This window comes from Dromiciops gliroides, chromosome 4 (genome assembly GCF_019393635.1).
Source record: "Dromiciops gliroides isolate mDroGli1 chromosome 4, mDroGli1.pri, whole genome shotgun sequence".
Taxonomy (NCBI): Eukaryota; Metazoa; Chordata; class Mammalia; order Microbiotheria; family Microbiotheriidae; genus Dromiciops; species Dromiciops gliroides.
Genome location: NC_057864.1, coordinates 152,310,452 through 152,331,587, shown reverse-complemented (window position 1 = coordinate 152,331,587; position 21,136 = coordinate 152,310,452). Strand labels below are relative to the sequence as shown.

Here is a 21,136-nt window from a genome sequence, read left to right as displayed (position 1 = left end):
AGTGATTTACTAAATTTAGAATTTCCATTTTAAATTCCTGAATACGTTAAATAACAGTTGGCTGACAAGACAATCATATGACACTTAGCCATGGGGGGAAAATGCTGTTGGCACTGCTTTTTTTTTTTTTTTTTGGCGGGGCAATGGGGGTTAAGTGACTTGCCCAGGGTCACACAGCTAGTAAGTGTCAAGTGTCTGAGGCCGGATTTGAACTCAGGTACTCCTGAATCCAGGGCCTGTGCTTTATCCACTGCGCCACCTAGCTGCCCCGGCACTGCTTTTGAGTGGGTCAAACATTTCTCCTTTTCTACAGAGTACTCTCGATATCTTCATGCACACCTTGATACCCCGCTTACAGAGTATAATATTGATGTAGATTTGCCTGGAAGCTTCAAAGATCACTGGGCTAAAAATTTGCCCTTTCTCATAGAGGATTATGAAGAGCAGCCAGGACTACAGCCCCATATCAAGTAAGTGATCAAAGTGAAGGCTTTTCTTTGGGCCTCCAGTTCACTGCCCTGTACATGCGCAACAACACTACCTGTACATGTTCCTTCAAGTTAACTTCACTTGAAGTCAATAAGACTGAAAATATTTTTAGCACAGCGAGTTGAAACTTGCCGAAGGATAGTTTTTCTCTCTCTTGTTTATGTGCTATATGCCACTTGGAATAGCCCCAAACTGGAATCTAAACTAAACGTACTCTTTTATGGATATGCAGGACCCTTAGAGACCTTAATTCCTTTAGAACAAGTTTTTTAAATGTTACTAGTTTCCTCAGAGAAGGGATATATGCTTGTCCTCTACCATCTTCCCTACCCACTGGAACAATACCTAAAACAGACAACATGGGTTCATAGCCTTATGTTATATGTATATAGAAGGTTCAGCTTATCAAACCTATTGGTAAAAGTGTATGTATCCAACTTCAGTATCAGAAATGGGTCCTGTTTTATTTTGTCTTTGTAACCTTAGCACCTAGCACAGCTGGGCAGAGAGAGAGAGAGAGAGAGAGAGAGAGAGAGAGAGAGAGCACGCGCGCACGCACACATAACATATACACAAGGTACCAGAAGTCTTAGTGCAGTTTTAAAGCTTTAGTAACTTTAAACTATGCTAAGACTTAGGAAACCCTTCATTTAAAAAACAAGAGAGAGAGACATACAAATATGGTTTCTGATGTCCCCTCCTGCATTTCTGATGTCCCTTCCTGCTGTTATACATCTATAACTCTATAACTTCCTGCTTTAATTGATTCATTTTTAATTGAATATGGTTAAGTGCAGAGAGATCAAAGTAGAGATTGTGTTGTAATATATTTCCTCAGTATCGGCTCAGCTGTAGGCTTGACTTAGTCATTTTCCCAGAGGAGGAAGTGATCACTTCATCGGTGGAATCGGGTTTCCAAATGGCTGTTGTAAAAGCCCTTATCATGTGTGTAATGTTTCTCCCAGAGATGTGTTGCCTCAGAATTTTGAGAGCTACAAGCCTGATGTACAGGAGCTGATTTGTGTAGCAGATCGTTTGGGATCACTGATGCAATATGAAACACCTGGTTTCCTTCCAAACAAGAGAATACACAGAGGTATGTTGGAAATTGAATCTGAAAATGGAAATGATTTCTACCTGCTCTTGTTGGGATTGACATTTTTAATTTAATGGTAATTCATTACTGGATTGAAAGAGGAATGGGGGATTATCTTTTTTTTTAAATAAGTTTTACAGTTTACTGTTTCAAATTATGAATCATTTATACATGAAATGTCATACCATCTTGTGCATGTGGAGGACCCATGCTAAGCTTTATTGAATTCCTATACCAGAGAACTTGTACTAAAAGTAGGCTATCAGATTTGTATTTGATCAGAACAGAACTTTGTACAGATATCACCCTTAGGTTGGGAGTGGGAATTGGAGAGGGGAGTTGGGGGTAAGACTACTCCAGTACTTGTATATTTTGTTTGTGACTACCACCTTTGGTTTGGATTATAAATCTAAGTAATTAATACTCCATGGGCAGCTGTGCCAAGACTACTGTTGAAAGGAAGAGGAATCTGGTCCTCTTGAAGCTTTAATAACAAGCAGAGAAGGGAAGAGGTCACTTTGGAGAAACCTTTCATATTCATTATGGATTTAAGTAGGGTTAGCACAATGAGATGTTCTTGAGTCTTTTTATTCTTTTTAAACATATCTCGGGAACTCTTTCCTTACTGGGAAAAATTACAGTAAGTCTGAAAATTAGTTCTTTCCCATTTCAGCTCACAATACATGTTTTCTTGTATATTCTTTGCCCTTTAGCAATGGGTTTGGCTGCATTAGAAGTCATGCAAGCTGTGCAGAGGACATGGGCCAACTCCAAAGTGCGAATGAATGGAAAAACTCGCCTGATGCAGTGGAGAGATATGTTTGATATTGCAGTAAAATGGAGAAGGTAATGATCCAGGGCAGGGCTCGAAGCCTCATTTTGAAATGATGCCAGTGGCCATGAACTAAAGAATTGGCTTGACTAAAACAAGGCATTGAGTATTGTTTGGCTTAGTGCACAGTACTTCAGGCCTGGTCTCCCTGCTCGCCAGAATTCTCACAAATGCTGTTAATCTAGGTTCTGAATCACTGCCCTCATCCCACTGACAAAGTACATCAGAGATTGCTGCTGCCACTACCTTTTCAACTAGAAGTGGTTCTGTCTATGTCTTTGAGAACATTTGCAAATGAAGTCTTTTATTGAGTTGTATCACAATCCCATTTTAAAAAAGAACACTTCTTATGTTGCAAGGTATCTGGGAGTGAATTTCAGTTTATAGGTTCCTCCTGTTCAAAATATCCTTCACTAAACCAGCTGTAGGGAGTTTGGGAAAATTCCTGATTTACTTTTATGAGAAAAGCAACCCATTTATTAAATTTCTGTTGTAGAATCCCAAGTTCAAGATCCATATTCTGAGGTACAAATGAACGTCCAGTTTTTCTTTTTCTAATGCATTGTATCTTTTTTTTTTTTTTTTTTTTTTTAGTGAGGCAATTGGGGTTAAGTGACTTGCCCAGGGTCACACAGCTAGTAAGTGTTAAGTGTCTGAGGCTGGATTTGAACTCAGGTACTCCTGACTCCAGGGCCAGAGCTCTATCCACTGCGCCACCTAGCTGCCCCTAATGCATTGTATCTTGAATGCTTTGCATATCTTAAAAAAATGTTTGATCATTTCTAGTCCTTATAAATTTTTTGATTTTAATAGGCTCTATTTTGTAGGATTGCTGATCCAGACCAGCCTGTATTATGGTTAGATCAAATGCCAGCTCGAAGTCTTAGTAGGGGCTTTAATAACCACATCAATCTAATCAGGTATGAAATGTTTGCTTATTCTTCTATTTTAAAGGAGTTTTACCCTAATGAATAGATTATGGTCGGTCATGAGTGATCCAGTACTTACTTTCTTGTAGGTATGGAAACTCACAGCTTAAGTCTGCTCCAGAAGGCACTCCGTAACACTCATCCTTTCCAACATAACCTTTTTTATTTCTCTGTGGTTGCCAAGGCCTGTGGAAACAGCCCCTGATTTTTGGCAAGGTCCCATTCCTAAATTTTTGGTAAAAATTAATGTCATTATTTCACATTTTAAATGTTTTCTAATTCAAAAATGAGACAATTTACAAAATGACTTGACATTTGCATTTGTTTATATTTAATAAAATGATATTTTTATGCTTGAATGTTTTCCATTCTCAGGAGATGAATTACTTGCCCCCTCATGATCTCTTGAGTTCTTCTTTTATGAAATAATTTGTGACCTTTATAGGAAATTTTTATGGTTTAAAGACTAAATATGCTTGAAGGCAAAAAGGAATTGATGTTGAAATTTGAATTTAATTTTGTGCCTGTTAAGGCATCTGATAACTTTTGAAAGTAGAGGGCAAGGAGTTTGATGTGCGAATATTATCTCAATAAAGTCCTTTGGACTCTCCTGTGTCCTCAAACTTTGGCTCACCTTATATTTTCATATTTAGGCAGGCCTTTGATAAGCTATGAGATCTGCTGAGAACCTTGCTTGCTAACTCTTGGTTCTTCCATTTATTTAATGGGAAATGAGTCCTTTTCCACAAACATATTTGTTAAATTGGTTCTCATTATAGCTCTTATGTGGCATTTTCATCTATGATGACTTTGAACCCTGTTGTTTTTCTAAATATTTCTCAGTAAATAACTAGCGTATTTTATTTGAATCTTACAGGGGTCAGGTGATTAACATGAGATACCTGGAATATTTTGAGAAAATACTTCATTTTATCAAAGACAGAATTCTTGTCTATCATGGGTAATCCTTTCCTTTTTTCTATTAATTGTTTCTAATATATCTTATATTTAATGCTAGTCAGATTTCCCTTCGGGGAAAACAAATGACATCTACTGACAGGCCAAGCAGGGCTTGTTATTGATCACATTTGTAGTCTTTTTCATTATTCCTCCCTCACAACAACTTTTTATGATATACTAAAATTATTACTAATCTTTAGGGTGTAGTCTTTTATTAAAATTTCCAGAAAGCAGTATAACTTCTCTAACCCTGTTCTCCTATAAGAGCAGGTATTTTCATTGACTCTGTATTATACCCTGGATTTTTAAACCATAGTTTTTTATATATCTAAATTCCTTCCCTCCTTTCCTTCTTCCCTCCCTTCTCTCCTTCCTCCCTTGCTTCCTACTTTCCTCCTTTTCCTGCCTCCCTCCTTCCCTTCCTTCTTTCTTGATTAAGTACTTGCTAATTGCCAGGCACTATATTAGTTTCTGGGGAGATAGAGACAAAAATGAAACAGTCGTCTCTTTCAAAAAATTTATATCCTATTGGGAGGAAATAACGTGTGCACAGAAAAGTAACAACACACACGCAAAAATTATATTAACATATTACATGTTATATAGACATGTTTTATATTTATATGTTAACATATATGCTGTGTAACAACATGTATATGTATGCATATGTGATGCATGCATATATAAAATGTCAAGTAATTTTTGGTGAGGAGGGCACTCGTGTGTGGAGGAAAATCAGCAGTTGCTTTTTGTTTTGGAAGCATTTGATCTGAGCTTTGAAAGAATCAAGGATCTTGGGTGGCCAAGGTACAGAGGGAGTATATTCCACATATGGCCTATGTAAAGGCATAGACATGGGAGGTAGGACGTTGTGTGCAGGAAATAGTAATTAGCCCAATTTGGCTGAACCATAGAGTGTGTGGAGGTGAGTAATATGAAAGAAGCCAAGGAGAAGAGTTTTCATTTTATCTCAGAGGCAGTAAGAGGCCACTGGAAAGTCTTGTGCCAAAGGAATGACATCATTAGACCAGGGATTTAGGAATATCACCTTGGAAGCTGTCTGTATGAATTGGAAAGGGAGGAGAGAGGAGGATGGGAAGCCTATTGGAAAGAAGGCTCTTGCCATAGTCCAGGTGAGAGGTGATGAGGTCCTGAATGAAAGTGGGGGCTATATGAATGGTGATAAGGGGAGAGAAGAGACAGTGATTGTGGCAGCAGAGTTGACAAGACATGGTGGTTGAGTGTATATGCCAGGTGAAAGGGAATGAGGAGTTTAGATGATGCTAAGGTTGGGAACATAGGTGGCCAAAAAAAATGGTGGTACTGCCAGTAGAAATGGGAAGGTTGTGAATGAAGGGATGAGCTTGGGAGGAAAGATTATGAATTCTGATTTGGATGTAATGAGTTTGAGATGCAGATGCCTGTGGGACATCTAGTATGCAATGTCCAAGCAGTTACTGGTCATGTGGTGAGAGGAGAGATTAGGGTCCCATATGTAGATCTGGGAATCACCTGCATAGAGATAATGGTTGAATCCATGAGATCTGACGGAATCACCAAGAGAAAGTGTAGAAAGAGGGGAAAAAGATAGCCCAGGATGGGATCCACACAAAGTAATTCAGACATGGATGATTAATCCAGCAACCTGAAAAAAAAGTACCCAAACAGGTGGCCTTAGGAAAACCAAGAGAGAGCAGTGGGGCAGAGACCCAGAAAGGAGGGGATTGAGGAGGATGAATTGCAAGGCAGTATGGCTTATGTGGCAGCCAGGTAGCACAGTGGAGACAGTGCTGGGCTTGGAGTCAAAAATACCCATCTTCCAGAGTTCAAATCTGGCCTCAGACACTTACTAGCTGTGTGGCCCTGGGCAAGTCACTTAATCCTGTTTGTCTCAGTTTCCTCATCTGTAAAATGAGCTAGAAAAGGAAATAACAAACCACTCCAGTATCTTTGCCAAGAAAAGCCCAAATAGGGTCACAAAGAGTTGCACATGACTGAATAAAATGACTGAACTGAACTGATGGCTTATATAGAGTAAACACAAGACTAGATAAAAAGAGTTCTGAGTTCTGCTTTTCAGCTCTTCCACTTGGTCAGGAACTTCTTTCAACCCTTCTATAAAAGTGATCGTAAATTGCTATGCAAATATGAAATGTCATAGAAACACCCAAGAAAATAGATACTTTTGTTCCATAACTGAATTTAAAATATAGTGTGTGAAAGAAAAAATAGAAACAAAAACCTATATCCAATTTTTATTTTCTGCGTAGGAAAAACAAAGATTTATGCCAGTCCACAAACAAACACCCTACACACCGACTGTTACTTTCAACGCTGTCCATTCAGTGAGGATAACTCATCCACCTAAGTTCTCATCTGTTTCTCGAAGCCCATTAGCATCAAGTCCATTTCATGGTTCAGGAAATTCCTGTATAGCTTATCACCAACTTTGCACGTTCTGAATAACTCATGACTAAGAAAAAGTTTCTTAAATTGAAAATGGAAAATTACTCTAAAATAGCTTGGCTGATTATTACATTTATGCATTAACCTTAACTGCCACCTCTCTGTATTTTTAGTGCTAATAATCCCAAAGGACTGTTAGAAGTTAGAGAAGCTCTTGAAAAGGTACACAAAGTAGAAGATCTTCTTCCAATTATGAAGGTAAATTTGTCATGGATCTCTGATGCTTTTGGAAATAAAACTACTGACTAAAGAAGGAGCTGCTAAACGCATAGTTTGCTTGTGTTATGACTGTGATTTTAATCAGTATAATTGTGGGATCATTTAAATATGGCCAGATCTTTTCCTTGTATCAAATGATATGTGCCATGAATATGATATTGACATTATGTCCTTAATTTATTTTGGTTTTGGTGTTAGAGAGAGACAGAGTGTGTGTGTGTGTGTGTGTGTGTGTGTGTGTGTGTGTGTGTGTGTGTGTGTGTGTGTGTGAAGTTTTAGATGGAATGGGGTGGTGTTATTGCCTATTTTATCTAATCAAATAAGTCATCATTTAGAGAGAGCTGGGTAGTTCAGTGGGTAGAACACTGAACTTGGAGGCAGGAAGACCTGAGTTCAAATCCTCCCTCAGACCTTTACTAGATGTGTGACTTCAGGCAAGTCACTTTACCTCATAGAGCCCCATCTGCAAAATGGGGATTATAATAATAGAACCCATCTCACAAGTTTGTTATAAGGACCAAATGATATAGCATATGTAAAATGATTTGAAAATTTAAAAGTGGTAACTATTATTATTCATTTAAGACCAAAATGCGGGGACAGCTAGGTGCTCAGTAGATAAAGCACCAGCCCTAGATTCAGGAGGACCTGAGTTCAAATCTGGGTTCAAATCTGGCCTCAGACACTTGACACTTACTAGCTGTGTGATCCTGGGCAAATCACTTAACCCTCTTTACCGCACCAAAAAACAAAACAAAAAAAGACCAAAATGCACTAATTCATCATTACCCTAATATATGACATGAATTTCCTGAACTTTATTCATTCTGTGTTGTATAAGTATAAATAACAACCCTTGAAGTATTAGTTGAATGAATAAGCTGAATAGTATAGTGAAAAAACTGCTGGACTAAAGTGTCCAAAGACTAGAGTTCTAGTCTTGTTTGGCTGATTAATTGGCTAACTAATTGGTTAATAAGCCACTTAACTTTGAAAAAAGTCCTGTTAACCTCTCTGAGCTTTGCTTTCTTTATCTGTTATACCTACCTCACATGGTTGTTGATGAGTATTTGATGATTAATGTATGGAAAAATTGTTTTGAAAGTATAAGTTTTTGAATAAAAGGTGCTTTTTAGTCTTTCAGGTTATTATTTAATATGCTGAAACTCTTGAATTCCTTATAGCTAATTATGATCCTTATAGTTAGTTTACATGAAATCTTTTAGTCACTTGGACTTACCATAGGATTATGGCAGCAAATTCTTTGCCTTTGAGATATCAAATACTTACATTATAAGAAGGAACATCTTTGAGCAGGAACAGACTTTATCAAATTTCCCTTTTGCTTTTAAAATAAAAATGTTCACAAAATATCTGCTTTCTTTTAAAGAACAGAGAGCTTTTAAGCCAGTCTGGACAGTTCAAGACAAGATGCCCATTGCCATTTGTTTTGTTCATATCTATTTGTTAATGTTGTCGTCAGTTGGACTGCAGGGTGGTGATGTCCTATGGAAAGGGAAACATTGTCAGCATTTTGTGGCTGGCTCCAGTGCAATAGGATCATGAATATGTCTGTGTTTTTTAAAAGTACTTAACTTGGCTTTTTTTTTTTAATTTTCAAGAGTGAAATAAAGTATTTAGATAACAGAACATTGGAAATGTAAATATATGCTTCTTTTAGAAGGCTTAGTACAACAAAAGAATTGGGTATAAAGTGCCTAATACATGCAAAATGCCAAAGATACCAAAGAGAGATATGACATGTACTTTTCACAGTTTAATGGTCCAAAAAGGCATTTAAAAATATTTGCGTGAAACCAGGGAGGGTGAAACACAAAGGAGAGGTCTCGGCATCATGCTCTGAGAAATTTTTGAAGTGAAGTTATCATGTTCAGCTAGGAAGGAGGAGGGTATCAGGGAAAGTTCTGTGGAGGAAGCAGCCCCTCATATGGCTGTGAAGGAACTATGGGGATTCAGCAGACAGACACAGGGGTGGGGAGAGGTGGGGAAAGACATCTATTGTAGGCATGGAAGATAGAGTGAGCAAAAGCACAGAAATACCAGAGAGGGCAGGATGAAAATGCGAGCTAGAGAGTAGTACCCATAGTATATCTTGGCCGTAGAAAAATGTATGTCAAAGGGAACTAGCAATGAACTAAGACTGGAGGCAGATTTTGGAGGAACTTGAATTCCAGGATCAGGGGTTGATACTTTACTGGGGAAGGTCATGGGGAGCTACTGAAGGTTTTAAATAATTTTTTTAAAAGAACCTGATGTGATCAGAGGAATGTTGCTGGGAAGATTACTTGGTCAGCCGTATGAAGAATGGATTTAGAAAAAGATTAGACTGGAGACTGGAAGACCAGTTAAGAGGCTTCTACAGTAGTCCAGGCAAGAGGTAATAAAGGACTTAAACTAAGGAAGTTACAGTGGGAGCATACATTATAAAGATACACGAGCCCATTCCTTTTTCTTCATTTTATTTTACCTTTTATGCTGGATAACTGGGGAGATGTTTGTCTCTGCTTCAGTGCCAAACTTTTACTTTTGTAATTTATTTGCCCAACTTAAGACTCATTGATCTTGCCTATTATCCTTCAGGTGCCTTCAATAGTCCTCTGATTTGTGTGAAAAGTTTCCATTTTATTCTGTTGCTCTCTTTATCCAAATTCCACAAGAGTGTTGTAGCAAGCAACTACTTAATTTGCTGTTAGTTTCTCTTCATGCTCTGCCTTCCCTAGAAAGCTGAAAATTTGAAACGACCAGAGTTGGATCTGCTTCTCTTTTGTGAGGAGTAGAGACAAATGCAATATCTTCATTTTTCAGTTCTTTTCTGAATGGTGAATGTTCATTACATAACATTTTGTTAAAAATTGATATCCGGAGTAATCTTCATTTATCACTGCATAGATTTGCTTTATTGTCTGTGAAATCTTATCTCATTTTTATATGATCATTTATTTATTGTTTTTATTGCCATCTATTGAGCTGTTTCAGACAAATTCTGTGCTTATTAGAATTTTTGTAATGCAAACAAGCATTATAAAAGAAAATAAAATTGAGGTCATCTATGCCTTCAATGGGAATTAATGGGATCATAAGCTAGTTTTCTAACTTTAGGTGTTTTTTTTTAATTTTTATAATTATGTATAGCCAAAATAACAAAAAATTGAGTGATTTTATAAAGACCTTCATGTATTTACTTAAATTGAAGACCACCATTTTAAGCATGAATACTCATGATAGACAACAACATTTTCAGCTTTAAATTGCAATAAACCATTAAAAAATTCAGTGATGCTGTTCCTTCAGCATTATGACTCTCTCTGATCAGGAGGTACAAAGTAGTTGTGGCATTTGTTTTTTGACACAAATAAAGGTAGCTTATTTTTCTTAATAGCCTAGATTACAGTTCATAAGTATGCTCAGTCTGTTGTGCAGTGAATACAAAGTAACGGTGTGCATACCCTGGCCTAAAGACCGAAAGTCTCCTTTCATGGCATTCCTTTTAATATACATACCTCTATTACAAAGATGGCAGGACATTGCTTACACATGTGTAAGCTATCAAAGTGTTTTCTGTTTGGATACAGAGTGATTGTATGCCAATTGAACAGTTAACTAGCATTATTAAGCACTTCCTGTGTGTCAGGATCACAGATTTAGGGCAAGAAAGGACTTTAGAAGCCATTTTCCTCAATCCTCTCATTTCTACAGATTATGGAGCCAAATCCTAGCGAGGTTAAGTGACTTACCTAAGGTGACATGAGTAATAAGTGGCAGAGCTTGGAATTTACCTTGAATCCTTAGACCCTGAATCCATTGCTCTTTTCTACTGTACGATACTTAGGAATGAATATTATTGCCTCTCAAGGTACATGGATGTGGTAGCCATAAATAGAAACCAAATGCATATGAGAAAGATGAGAACTTGCTCTGATGAATAGGGTAGCCTTTGACCATTTTTTCCCCTTGAACTGTGTGCAGGGATAAGCCAAAAGCTGAATTTGTAGTATCTTGGATTATTAGAATGAATCTGTTTTGTTGCATGGAACAAGCTAAAATTATCTGATATTATAGCTGGAAGGGTCTTTAGTTCAGGCTCCTTATTTAACATATGAAGTGGGAAGAAGAGGAAAAGCATCCATTAAGTGCTTATGATATGCCAGGTACTGTGCTAAACACTTTATAAATATTTTCTCATTTGATCCTTACAACTGCCCTTCAAGGAAGGTGCTGTCATAATCTCCCTTTCAGAGTTGAGGAAACTGAGGCAGACTGAGGTTAAGTGAGTTGCCTAGGGTCACTCAGCTACTAAGTGTCTGAGACTGGATTTGAATTCAAGTCTCTCTGACTCCAGACCCAGTACTCTCTCCACTGTGCCACTTAGCTGCTCTTAGAAAGCTGAGACCCAGAGAAGTTATAAATGTTTTCCTAATCCCACAGCTTCTAGATCAGGAACTATGGCCCACTATTCTGATTCCTGGCCCTGAGCCTTTTTACACCAAGCAAGAGATACCATTCCCTAGTAACTGATTGGTATTAGAAGACAACAATTCATTTATTGCATCAGGTTGACCTTGTTTAAAATAGGCAAGTAAAAAATGTGTATTACTAAACAATGGGTAGGGCCAGCTATGAAGTTACAGACTATTAATGTTGCTCTTCTTTCTTTCCGAAAGCAGTTTAACAGTAAAACAAGAGATGGGTTCACTGTGAATACAAAAGTTCCCAGCCTCAAAGATCAAGGGAAGGAATATGATGGCTTCACAATTACTATAACAGGAGACAAGTATGTATGCTTTAAAAAGTGTGAGTATGAAATATGGCCATGTATTTTGTGGGGATGTGTGTGTGGGGGGGGTGAGTGTGAGTATGCATGATATCTAAGTAGAAGTATATAATAAGGGGTAGTATACAGAGATAATCTGGTAAATTGTCATTTTCATATTGGAATGAAAGACACCAAGACCTGGTACACAGACAGAACCCTTTACTTTTCCGGAAGGCTGCTGACTTGGGATGTCTGAAGGTTTAATTTGGTATAATAGCTGCATATCTTCAGTTTGAATTTTCTGATCAGTCCAAATCTAACAGTTTTCCATATTTTGAGTACAGTATTCTAATAGCCTTTCTAGAAAGCACTGTGTTTTCCATATCTTTGGAAACTCATGTTAGGTTGTTGATCCCAAAGGAAACTATCTCAAAAATTGCCCTTAGGATTTTGAGTGATTATGAAAGTTGAGAAGAATTGTGTTTGCATGTGATTAGGGAAGGGAGGGAAGATTAAGCAGAGAGCATTTCAGGCATTGACTGGAAAAGCTGTGAAATCAAATCTCACTTGAAATGGGGATAAGAACTTAAGAGTTCAAAATAAAGTGTGATCAAGTTTGGGCCAAAAGAAGTAATTGGCAAATGATTTAGAATGGAACATGGAAATTGAGAAGGCAAAATAAAGAATGGGGAAGTCCACGGGAAATCAAGTACAGAATTTTTTTGCTTAATGTTTTTTATTTAATCATTATGCGTTAGGCAACTCCAAAGCCAATTTTGTTCAGTTGGTTAAATGACAAACACACTTGGTCCCATTCAGCAATTCTGGTCTTTCTTTGTATATCATGAAGGAAGGAAGGAAACAAGCAAGTATTAAGTGTGTACTATGTTCCAAGTGGTGGGGGATACAAATACAAGCAAAAAGAAAGACAACCCCTGCCCTCTAAGAGCTTACATTCTGATGGAGGAGAATACGACCCACTAAAGGGAGCTGAAAAGTGAGGGGGGTTGGGTAATGAAGCCCTGGCATGGGACATGATTTTGAAGTCCAGAAAGAAGCTAGGAACAGGGCTGGGAAGGGAATGAAGGCAGTCTAGCCTAGGCTCCTCCAGATCATGGAAGCACCAGGAGGAATTCACCACTGGGAGAAGAGGGCAAGTTTTATAGAGGTATATTCCAAGTTGAGAAGGCCGCAGGCATGACTGGATGTGCCAGGTCAGAGAGGCCCCACGCTCTGCAAGTTCCAGGAGAAGATAGTTTTGAAGTCCAGAAGCCAGGGTCAGGAGGAAATTGAAGAATCATGTAATCTCCAGCTAGGCCCAGATCCTTGCTTCCTTGGTGTGACATATGGATAATGTGCCACTTTGAAGTGCTTTTACTTGCATGCATAGGATCCCTAAGTAAAAACAGTGATTCCTCCATTAATGGATCTTTTAGGGGTGAAGCTCCTTTATAATGAAGTCCAAAGAATGTTAAAGGAAGAAAATCTTCATAAACCAGATGAAGCAGTGTTGGTATGAATTACATAGTTCAACAACAGTCTTACTGAGCTGGATAAACAAACGTTTATCCCCCTCAACATTTAGTAAGCATCTGCTATGGTAGGCACTAGGGCTTCAGGGATACATAAACCAGTAAGAGAGTCCCTGTTCTTGAGTTCTTAGAGTCTAGTTGGGGAGCTAGGACATGTACTTGAAAAAACATGAATGAGGTCTTTTGAACATAACAGCGAAGACCAAACCTCTGTCAGGATTTACATAATTACTTTAATCAATACTCTTTATCCTTTTGGTAGAATTACTATCATCCAGTCCCTGCCCATCCATCCTGTTCACAAAGTTAACCATTAGAGATTTTGTCCTGAGGTTCAGATAAGGTGTCTCTTTAGCATTCCCCTACCAACATAGTAACTCTGTCAGAAAATGAAATGTCACATTAGTCTGACATGACTTGGATTTAGTGAGATTTTGCTGATTTGTATGGTCAGGTGTTCTAAATCCTCACAAACCATCAATTTATTAATCCATTCTAGAATTGTATCGGGATAATTTTGAAAACTACACTTGTAGATAATTTCTAAAAAGAGAAAACAGTCTTTTTTCTCTTTAATCCTCTCCCTTTGGGGAATTTTTATCAACTTTACTCTGTGAGGTGGGTATTTTGTACTAATCCCGTCTTACAGAGGGCAACACTAAAGCTCACTGCATTGATTAATTCCTTCTGTATTAGTCTCTTTGATTGTCTTTTCATATGTTTACAAGACAATATGAACAGTACTATTCCAAGTAGTTTGTCTTTCTTTTTTTTCCCTCTTCCTTATTTCAAGTCTTATCTAATATCTTATTGTTCTCTTGACTTGCACTTTAGAGTGGGGGGAGATAAGTAGATTACAATGGTATATATAGGGAACTCTTTTTTTTTGCAGGGCAATGAGGGATAAGTGACTTATCCCAGGGTCACACAGCTAGTAAGTGTCAAGTGTCTGAGGCTGGGTTTGAATTCAGGTCCTCCTGAATCCAGGGCTGGTGCTTCATCCACTGCGGCACCTAGCTGCCCCCATATAGGGAACTCTTAATGAGAAACTCCCACTACCCATTCAGATCAGTGCATGATCTATATGCAATAGCCACAGAGTTATCTGAGGCATTGAAAGGTTCAGTGACATCCTCAGGTTGTTACAGCCATCAAGCACGATAATGTATGTAAATCGCATTGTAAACCTTAAATTACTATACATAGAAATATTAGCTATTATTATTTATTATTGTTCCTGACTTGATTCTAGCTATCTACATACTATGCTATACTGTCTCTCATTTGTACAGCTTAGCAAATTTTACAACATTACATTGATTGTAATTCATTTAGCCATTCTCTAACTATTGGATATTTGGGGCATTTTCAGTTTTTTGCTTACATATAATACCTCAGCTATGAATAAGGCAGTATGGTATAAAGGAAAGAGCATTGCACTTACTAATACACTGTGGTACAATGGAAAGAATACTGGATTTGGAGCTAGAGAACTGGGGTTCAAATCCCGACTTGACTATTTGAGTAACTAAGTAATTCATTACGTTGGAATGATCTCTGAGGTTCCTTTCAGCTTTGAGTGCTACATCTTTATAAGGATGGCACTCTTATGTATAATTTTGTGCTTGGTATGTTTTCCACTAGTGGGATTAATGAGTAGAATCACTTTTATGACTTCTTTAAAAAAGATTATACCAACTTGTAATTTTGCCAGTAATGTATGAGTGTGCCTATTTCCCCCACAGGCCCCCTATCTTTGAGTTTTTTCATTTGATTTATTTTTGCCAATTTCACGCATATGAAATGGGACCTCAGAATTGTTTTCATTTACATTTTTTTATTAGTGAAGTTAACATTTTTGGCAGATGTTTATTTATAAGTACTCTTTCTTTTTGTGGTTTATTTTATATTTCGTTAATCATTTTAAGAACTCAGGCTATGGAATCTTATCTTTTTCTAAGGTTTTAAAGTAATTTGCCTTAGAGTTTAGTGTGTTTGTCAGATTTTGCCCCATATTCACCTCCTCATCTCATCAGGGTTAGTTTAGAGGTTTCCAGGATTAGTTTACTTACATTGAGATCAAGACTGTTGTTTTATTTCAGATGTGCAGAACTACAAACAAGATATAGATGTATGAATTCTAGCTTGTAATTTCCTCTAAGGTCTAGAAACTGTTACTACCATACTTGGTCGCACTGTTGTGTAAGGGGTAAGTGCCATTATGCCTGATAACTGTTGATTGGCTGATCCCCAAACATTTTCAGAACCTGTAACTCTCAGCCATAACAGTGGCAGCTCTCTGGTAAAGAGTCATTCCAAAATGGCAGCTCTAAGTCAGCCTCTAAGATATAGAGCTGTTTTCCACTTTTTTAACCTAAGTTCATAGAGACAACTAGTTCAAAGCAGGCTGGCTTTCACGTTGCATTTTATGAAAGTGGTATACTTTAGAGTTATATGTAGGAACTAAATTCAGTGAAAGAGAAGATTGGCAAATATTTATCTATTTGTCTTCCTGCCACATCATGAAAACTTTCTGGGTTTTGCTTCTTTTCTTATCCTCAATATTTGGATCTCTGAATGAGTTGTTTAACCCACACTGTTTCTGTTCATTCTTGTGCTTTCAGAGTTGGCAACATATTATTTTCTGTGGAAACTCAAACTACAGAAGAAAGAACACAGTTGTATCATGCTGAAATAGATGCACTGTATAAAGATCTCACAAGTAAAGGAAAAGTATTAATTCTCTCATCAGAGCTTGGGGTAAGTTATTATTTTTACTTTCCCCCAAATGGGATTAATTCTTTTTTTTTTTTTAATGAGGCAATTGGGGTTAAGTGACTTGCCCAGGGTCACACAGCTAGTAAGTGTGTGTTAAGTGTCTGAGGCCAGATTTGAACTCAGGTACTCCTGACTCCAGGGCCAGTGCTCTATCCACTGCGCCACCTAGCTGCCCCGGGATTAATTCTTAATATAAATCCTTTTTTTTTTTTATGTCTCTTCTAACATTCTTTTTCTGCTATGAAAACATTCTATCTATTTAATAATCTTGAATTACTCTGTGTAATATCGACATTCCTTTTCTGACACTATTCTTTAAATATACACATAACAACAACAAAACTATAAAAATCTAGAACATAGCAACTTTGGTTAAAGGAAACAAAATTATTGATTTCCATTTTTAGGAGCAGAATGGTACAATTAAAGCGAGGTACTGCAGTATGATCTAATTTTGGTTTGGCTAGAACTATTTGAGAAACTGCTCTATAATGAAAATGGCATGAGTTCATCCCTCTGTCATTTTCCTTTTTTCATTATGATTTCTATGAATAATTATCATAAATCAATTCATGATAGTTATTTATGTAAAATCCCACTTTTAAAATTAACTATGGTGTAGTCGTTTTTGACTTGCTTACAGTGATGAGAGTGTACTTCAGGTTATCTGTGCTTTGTGTTTTTCAGATCTTTCCTATTTTATTAACTGTAAGCCTTGATTGCTTGCTTGGACTAGATTCTAATTCAGTCTGATCACTGATTTGCTTTGTGACCCTAGGAAAATCACTTCCTCTCCCTGACATCAATGTATCAGTTTGTATATGTTATCATGAGGATTTATGAGATAATGGTAGCAAAATGCTTACAACTTATATGAGTTTCACATTAAACTAAATTTCTTTAACCATTTAGTTGTAGGTTTGCATGTGTACCTTGTCTTTTATGGAAAGAGAAAACATTTAAGATGGAAATCATTGGATTTTCTTTAGAAGGAAGAAGACAGTTCAGTATAGACTACACACTAGGACTTACTAGGGATATGAGAAGATGGAAAGTTGGACAGTTTCATTCCTTGTAGGGAAGAATAAGACAACATTTTTCTTTGGAAATAATTGGAAAAAGTATGGAAATGATTCCTGTGTGTCTTGTCACCTTATGGGTAATTCTTTTACAACCCAGTATTTCATGTTCATGGGTTTCTGTTTCCCTCCCCAGGAGGCGGATGCTGTTTGCAACCTAATCTTATCCTTAGTTTACTACTTCTATAACTTAATGCCACTCTCCAGAGGATCCAGGTCAGTGGTATTCCTTAATCATAAACATTGTGCCCTTTGTATGAACTGTTTTAGAGTACAAGTAGAAAATTAAATACAAGAAAATAAAACATTAGCCAACAGTACTCCTTTCCTGTCCCACAGAACACAACTAAAACAGTACCTGTAAAACACATCATCAGAAAATGCCCCTTTTAAAAAATGGGACTCGTACCATGGCTTGAAGATTAGTTAGCTAGGGGTCTGCTAATGCCCAAGAAGGAATTCTAAAGATGAGCTCTCTGCCTTCAATTCTCTGAAAAGCAAATTTGTGAACTGTTATTATTCATGAGAGATTTGAATTGTCAGTGTCTAAGTAATAAAGTTAATTTCCATTGTGATATAAACAGACTAATTTTGGTAATGTTTAAGTAGCCGAATATTTTCCCTTCTTCTCTTGGTAACTGGACCCTTAGGAATATTTGGTTTTTTAGCCCCGGCACATGCGACTTTTATTTATTTATTCATATCTGCAATGTTTCTGTTGTACTGGCTATACAACATTTCACATGCATACTGCCAGAAAAATGACCGTTTCTTGTTATATAATCATCAGTATATGAAGAAAGTACAGACTTTTATAAAGCAGCCAGGTATCTTATCAAGAAGGAAGCTTTTGTCAGGCACAGTATCCCATGCCTGTAATCTCAGCTAGGCTGGGCCGGCCGATTTCTTGAGCTTGAGAGTTCTGAGCTGGGCTATTCTGATTTGCATCTGCACTAAGTTCAGCATTAACTTGGTGAGCTCCTGAGGAGAGAAGCTGCACCAAATGGCCTAATCAGCCTTGGTCAGAAACAAAGCAGGTTGTTTTGGCTCCTGAGCCAATTAGTAGAGGAGGCAAGCCTGTGAGTACGAGTAGCCTCTGAACTTCCAGCCTGGGCGAAAGATGGAAAACCCAGTCTTTAAAAAAATTATATTAAATTAATAAGGAAGCTTTCATAATGAGTCAGTTTTCACATTGGTCTGGTTATCACATGCTGAGCTGGGTTCAGCTTTTAATGCCCATGGAATGCTGTGATCAAATTTTTAAAGCTGGAAGGTTTTGGGTTTTTTTTTTGGTACATACATGTATAGATAAGTCTATGTGTACATAAAAATCTTTGGGAACCCAGGGTCACCTCTGCTCCACGATGAGGCATTGGAGTAGCAGAATAGGACCTGTGAATTCTTTGGGTACTCTCTGGTGTAGAAGCTCTTTCTGCCAAGCAGGTTGGCACCTTCTCTGCAATTTATAGTCTTAGAAAATTGCCTAGATCACCGAGAGATTCAGTGGCTTTGTTATACTTGGGGTCACATAGCTAGTCTGTGTCAGATGCAAGACTTGAATCTGGTTCCAACGCCAAGGGCTCTCTATCCATTGCTCCATACTATGAAGACTAGGAATTCAAAGTTTTAGATTGAAATGCCAGCTTTGATACTTCCAAGCTGTGTGAACTGGGGAAAGCCATGTAACATCTCAGAGTTTCAAGTTTCTTCATCTACAAGAGAAAATATTTACACCTACCTCACAGAATGGTTATAAAGAATGCTTTTCATAAATCTGAATTAATGCAGAGGACTGGAAAACATGGATAGGTTTCGATCTGGATTGTTGGGGGACATCCCCACTAGTGAGGTCATAGATCTATTTGACCATTAAATAACACTGTGTTAATAACATTAGACATAGTAACTAAAACTTTTATTTCTTATTTCATTGTAATTAAAGTGAGGGTAGGGCTAAGACTAAGAGATGATTCATTATTGTTCCTTAAAGCTTAGTTGGTGTCATGTATTTGATTTTGATTAGTCTTGATTACTCGGGTTTAAAATAAACTGAGATGATCTCTTTAAGGTCCTGTCTAGCTCTAAAATTCACTATCTTTCTGTGAATTTCATTCTTAGGTCCCAAAATACTGTTGTAAAAAGATATGGAATTTAAGCTCTTTAAGTCAAGGTAGCTGCATGGTGAATAGGAGGTCATATCAGCAGAAGAGAATTTGATCATTGTTACTTTTTTCCACAGTGTAATAGCTTATTCTGTGATTGTGGGTGCATTGATGGCAAGTGGGAAGGAAGTAGCTGGAAAAATTCCCAAAGGAAAGGTATGTTGGAGTCTGGAATAGAAAGTTGGTCAATTGTACATTAAATTTCAATTTGTGAATTCTTCCTATTTCAAGGTACATCGATTGATTTCAAGGTATTTTCTTTAGTATTAAACCCACCGAAACTAAAATCCCATTTTTTTCCCACTCCAGTTAGTTGACTTTGAAGCCATGACAGCTCCTGGATCAGAGGCCTTTAGCAAAATAGCCAAAAGCTGGATGAGCTTACAAAGGTAAATAAATGTGTTGGGGAAGGCTGAAAATTGCTACAGACTGGGCATAGCAAATATCTATTTAATACTCCTAGATCTTTGATGAAGCAATTTTTATGGTATGAGGCATTATTGACCAGTGAGCTTCGTGTGTGTGTGTGTGTGTGTGTACACATATATGTGTATATAATATATATTTGTAACTATACTGGGCCACTAAAAGCATATTGAAATAGAATGGATAAAAAACACAGGGCTAACTGATGGAAGCAAAATTTATTTACAAAACAAATCTTTCTTTTTTTCCCAACCTAATTTTCAAAATAATCAGATGTTTATTTCCATCATTAGAGAAGTCACTCATTACCTAAAATCCTTGATACTATCATCCTGTATTAAATTGAAAGTACAATTAATTTTCAGATTTTTCATTAAGCAGAAAATATCTTAAATTCGTCTTGTCCATGTTTCCAGTTTGAGAAGTCTTCATTGTAATTTAGCAAGAAGTACACATCTCGGTAATTCTTATTCAATAATGAATTACAAATAGTCAGCAGTACACCAGTGACTCTGCCATAGAAAGTAGGGGGAAGGGAATTGTAGCTTCTGTGGTTTTTCCTGGCTTTTGTTTTCAGAAACATCAAAGGAGGTTGAATCAGTCCTACATTAAGTCATTGCTTTAACCGAAGAGAAATAAGTACATTATGCTATCTGAACTCCCTATTTGTTTTCTTCTCCTTTCTCACCCTTGAGATTCCATCTATTTACTCATTTTGCTTTCAAATCTATTTGACAGAAGCAGTCACCCTCATAATTGCTGAGTAATTTGTATTCTCTTTAAGTCAGTTCTAAAGTGAGCTGTTGGGGGCAGCTAGGTGGTGCAGTGGATAAAGCACTGGCCCTGGATTCAGGAGGACTTGAGATCAAATCTGACCTCAAGACACTTGACACTTACTAGCTGTGTGATCTTGGGTTTGTCACTTAACCCTCATTGCCCCACAAAAAAAAAAAAAGTGGGCTGTTTACCCAGATTGTTAATATTGGAAAGCTCCCTGAATCTGGTGTCAGAGGTTCTGGGTTCAAATTCCATTTTGGATTATTACCTGTGTGACTTTAGCAAGTCCCTTAACCTTGATAGGCATTTTAAAAATGAAAGGGTTGTACTAGATATATATTCCTTTGAAACTTAGTATTTGAAACGATCATGCTTTGTCCTGTCAAGTGTCTTCTCTTTTTTTGTTGTTGTTTTGTTTTGTTTTTCTTTTTTTTTCAAGTGTCTTCTCTTATTCTAGTTTCATTCAATTAGTTGACTTCTTTTGTAAATTTTGCTATTTCTCAAAAACATGCCTTAGAGGTTAAATTTCCTTTTAGCACATAATTTTGAACCACCTAGCTTACCCTCAAAATAACAATTTAAAGAAGAGCAGAAGAGCATATTCACTTTACAAAGGA

The 21,136-nt window shown here is 37.2% G+C and overlaps 1 protein-coding gene across 2 annotated transcripts in view; it reads left to right on the top strand.

The window, feature by feature from the left end:
* The window catches only part of TTC13 (tetratricopeptide repeat domain 13), a 91,175-nt gene that overhangs the window by 68,588 nt on the left and 1,451 nt on the right, over positions 1-21,136 (top strand). The window contains exons 12-22 of one of the 2 annotated variants that reach the window (XM_043964525.1): positions 314-470; positions 1,455-1,585; positions 2,299-2,431; positions 3,245-3,337; positions 4,224-4,307; positions 6,886-6,970; positions 11,677-11,783; positions 15,922-16,057; positions 17,291-17,370; positions 19,394-19,472; positions 19,626-19,705. In XM_043964525.1, coding sequence (XP_043820460.1) covers positions 314-470; positions 1,455-1,585; positions 2,299-2,431; positions 3,245-3,337; positions 4,224-4,307; positions 6,886-6,970; positions 11,677-11,783; positions 15,922-16,057; positions 17,291-17,370; positions 19,394-19,472; positions 19,626-19,705 — 1,165 coding nt within the window. Of the gene's footprint in view, positions 1-313; positions 471-1,454; positions 1,586-2,298; positions 2,432-3,244; positions 3,338-4,223; positions 4,308-6,885; positions 6,971-11,673; positions 11,784-15,921; positions 16,058-17,290; positions 17,371-19,393; positions 19,473-19,625; positions 19,706-21,136 lie in introns of both variants that reach the window. The other variant, XM_043964524.1, reaches the window with a different exon arrangement.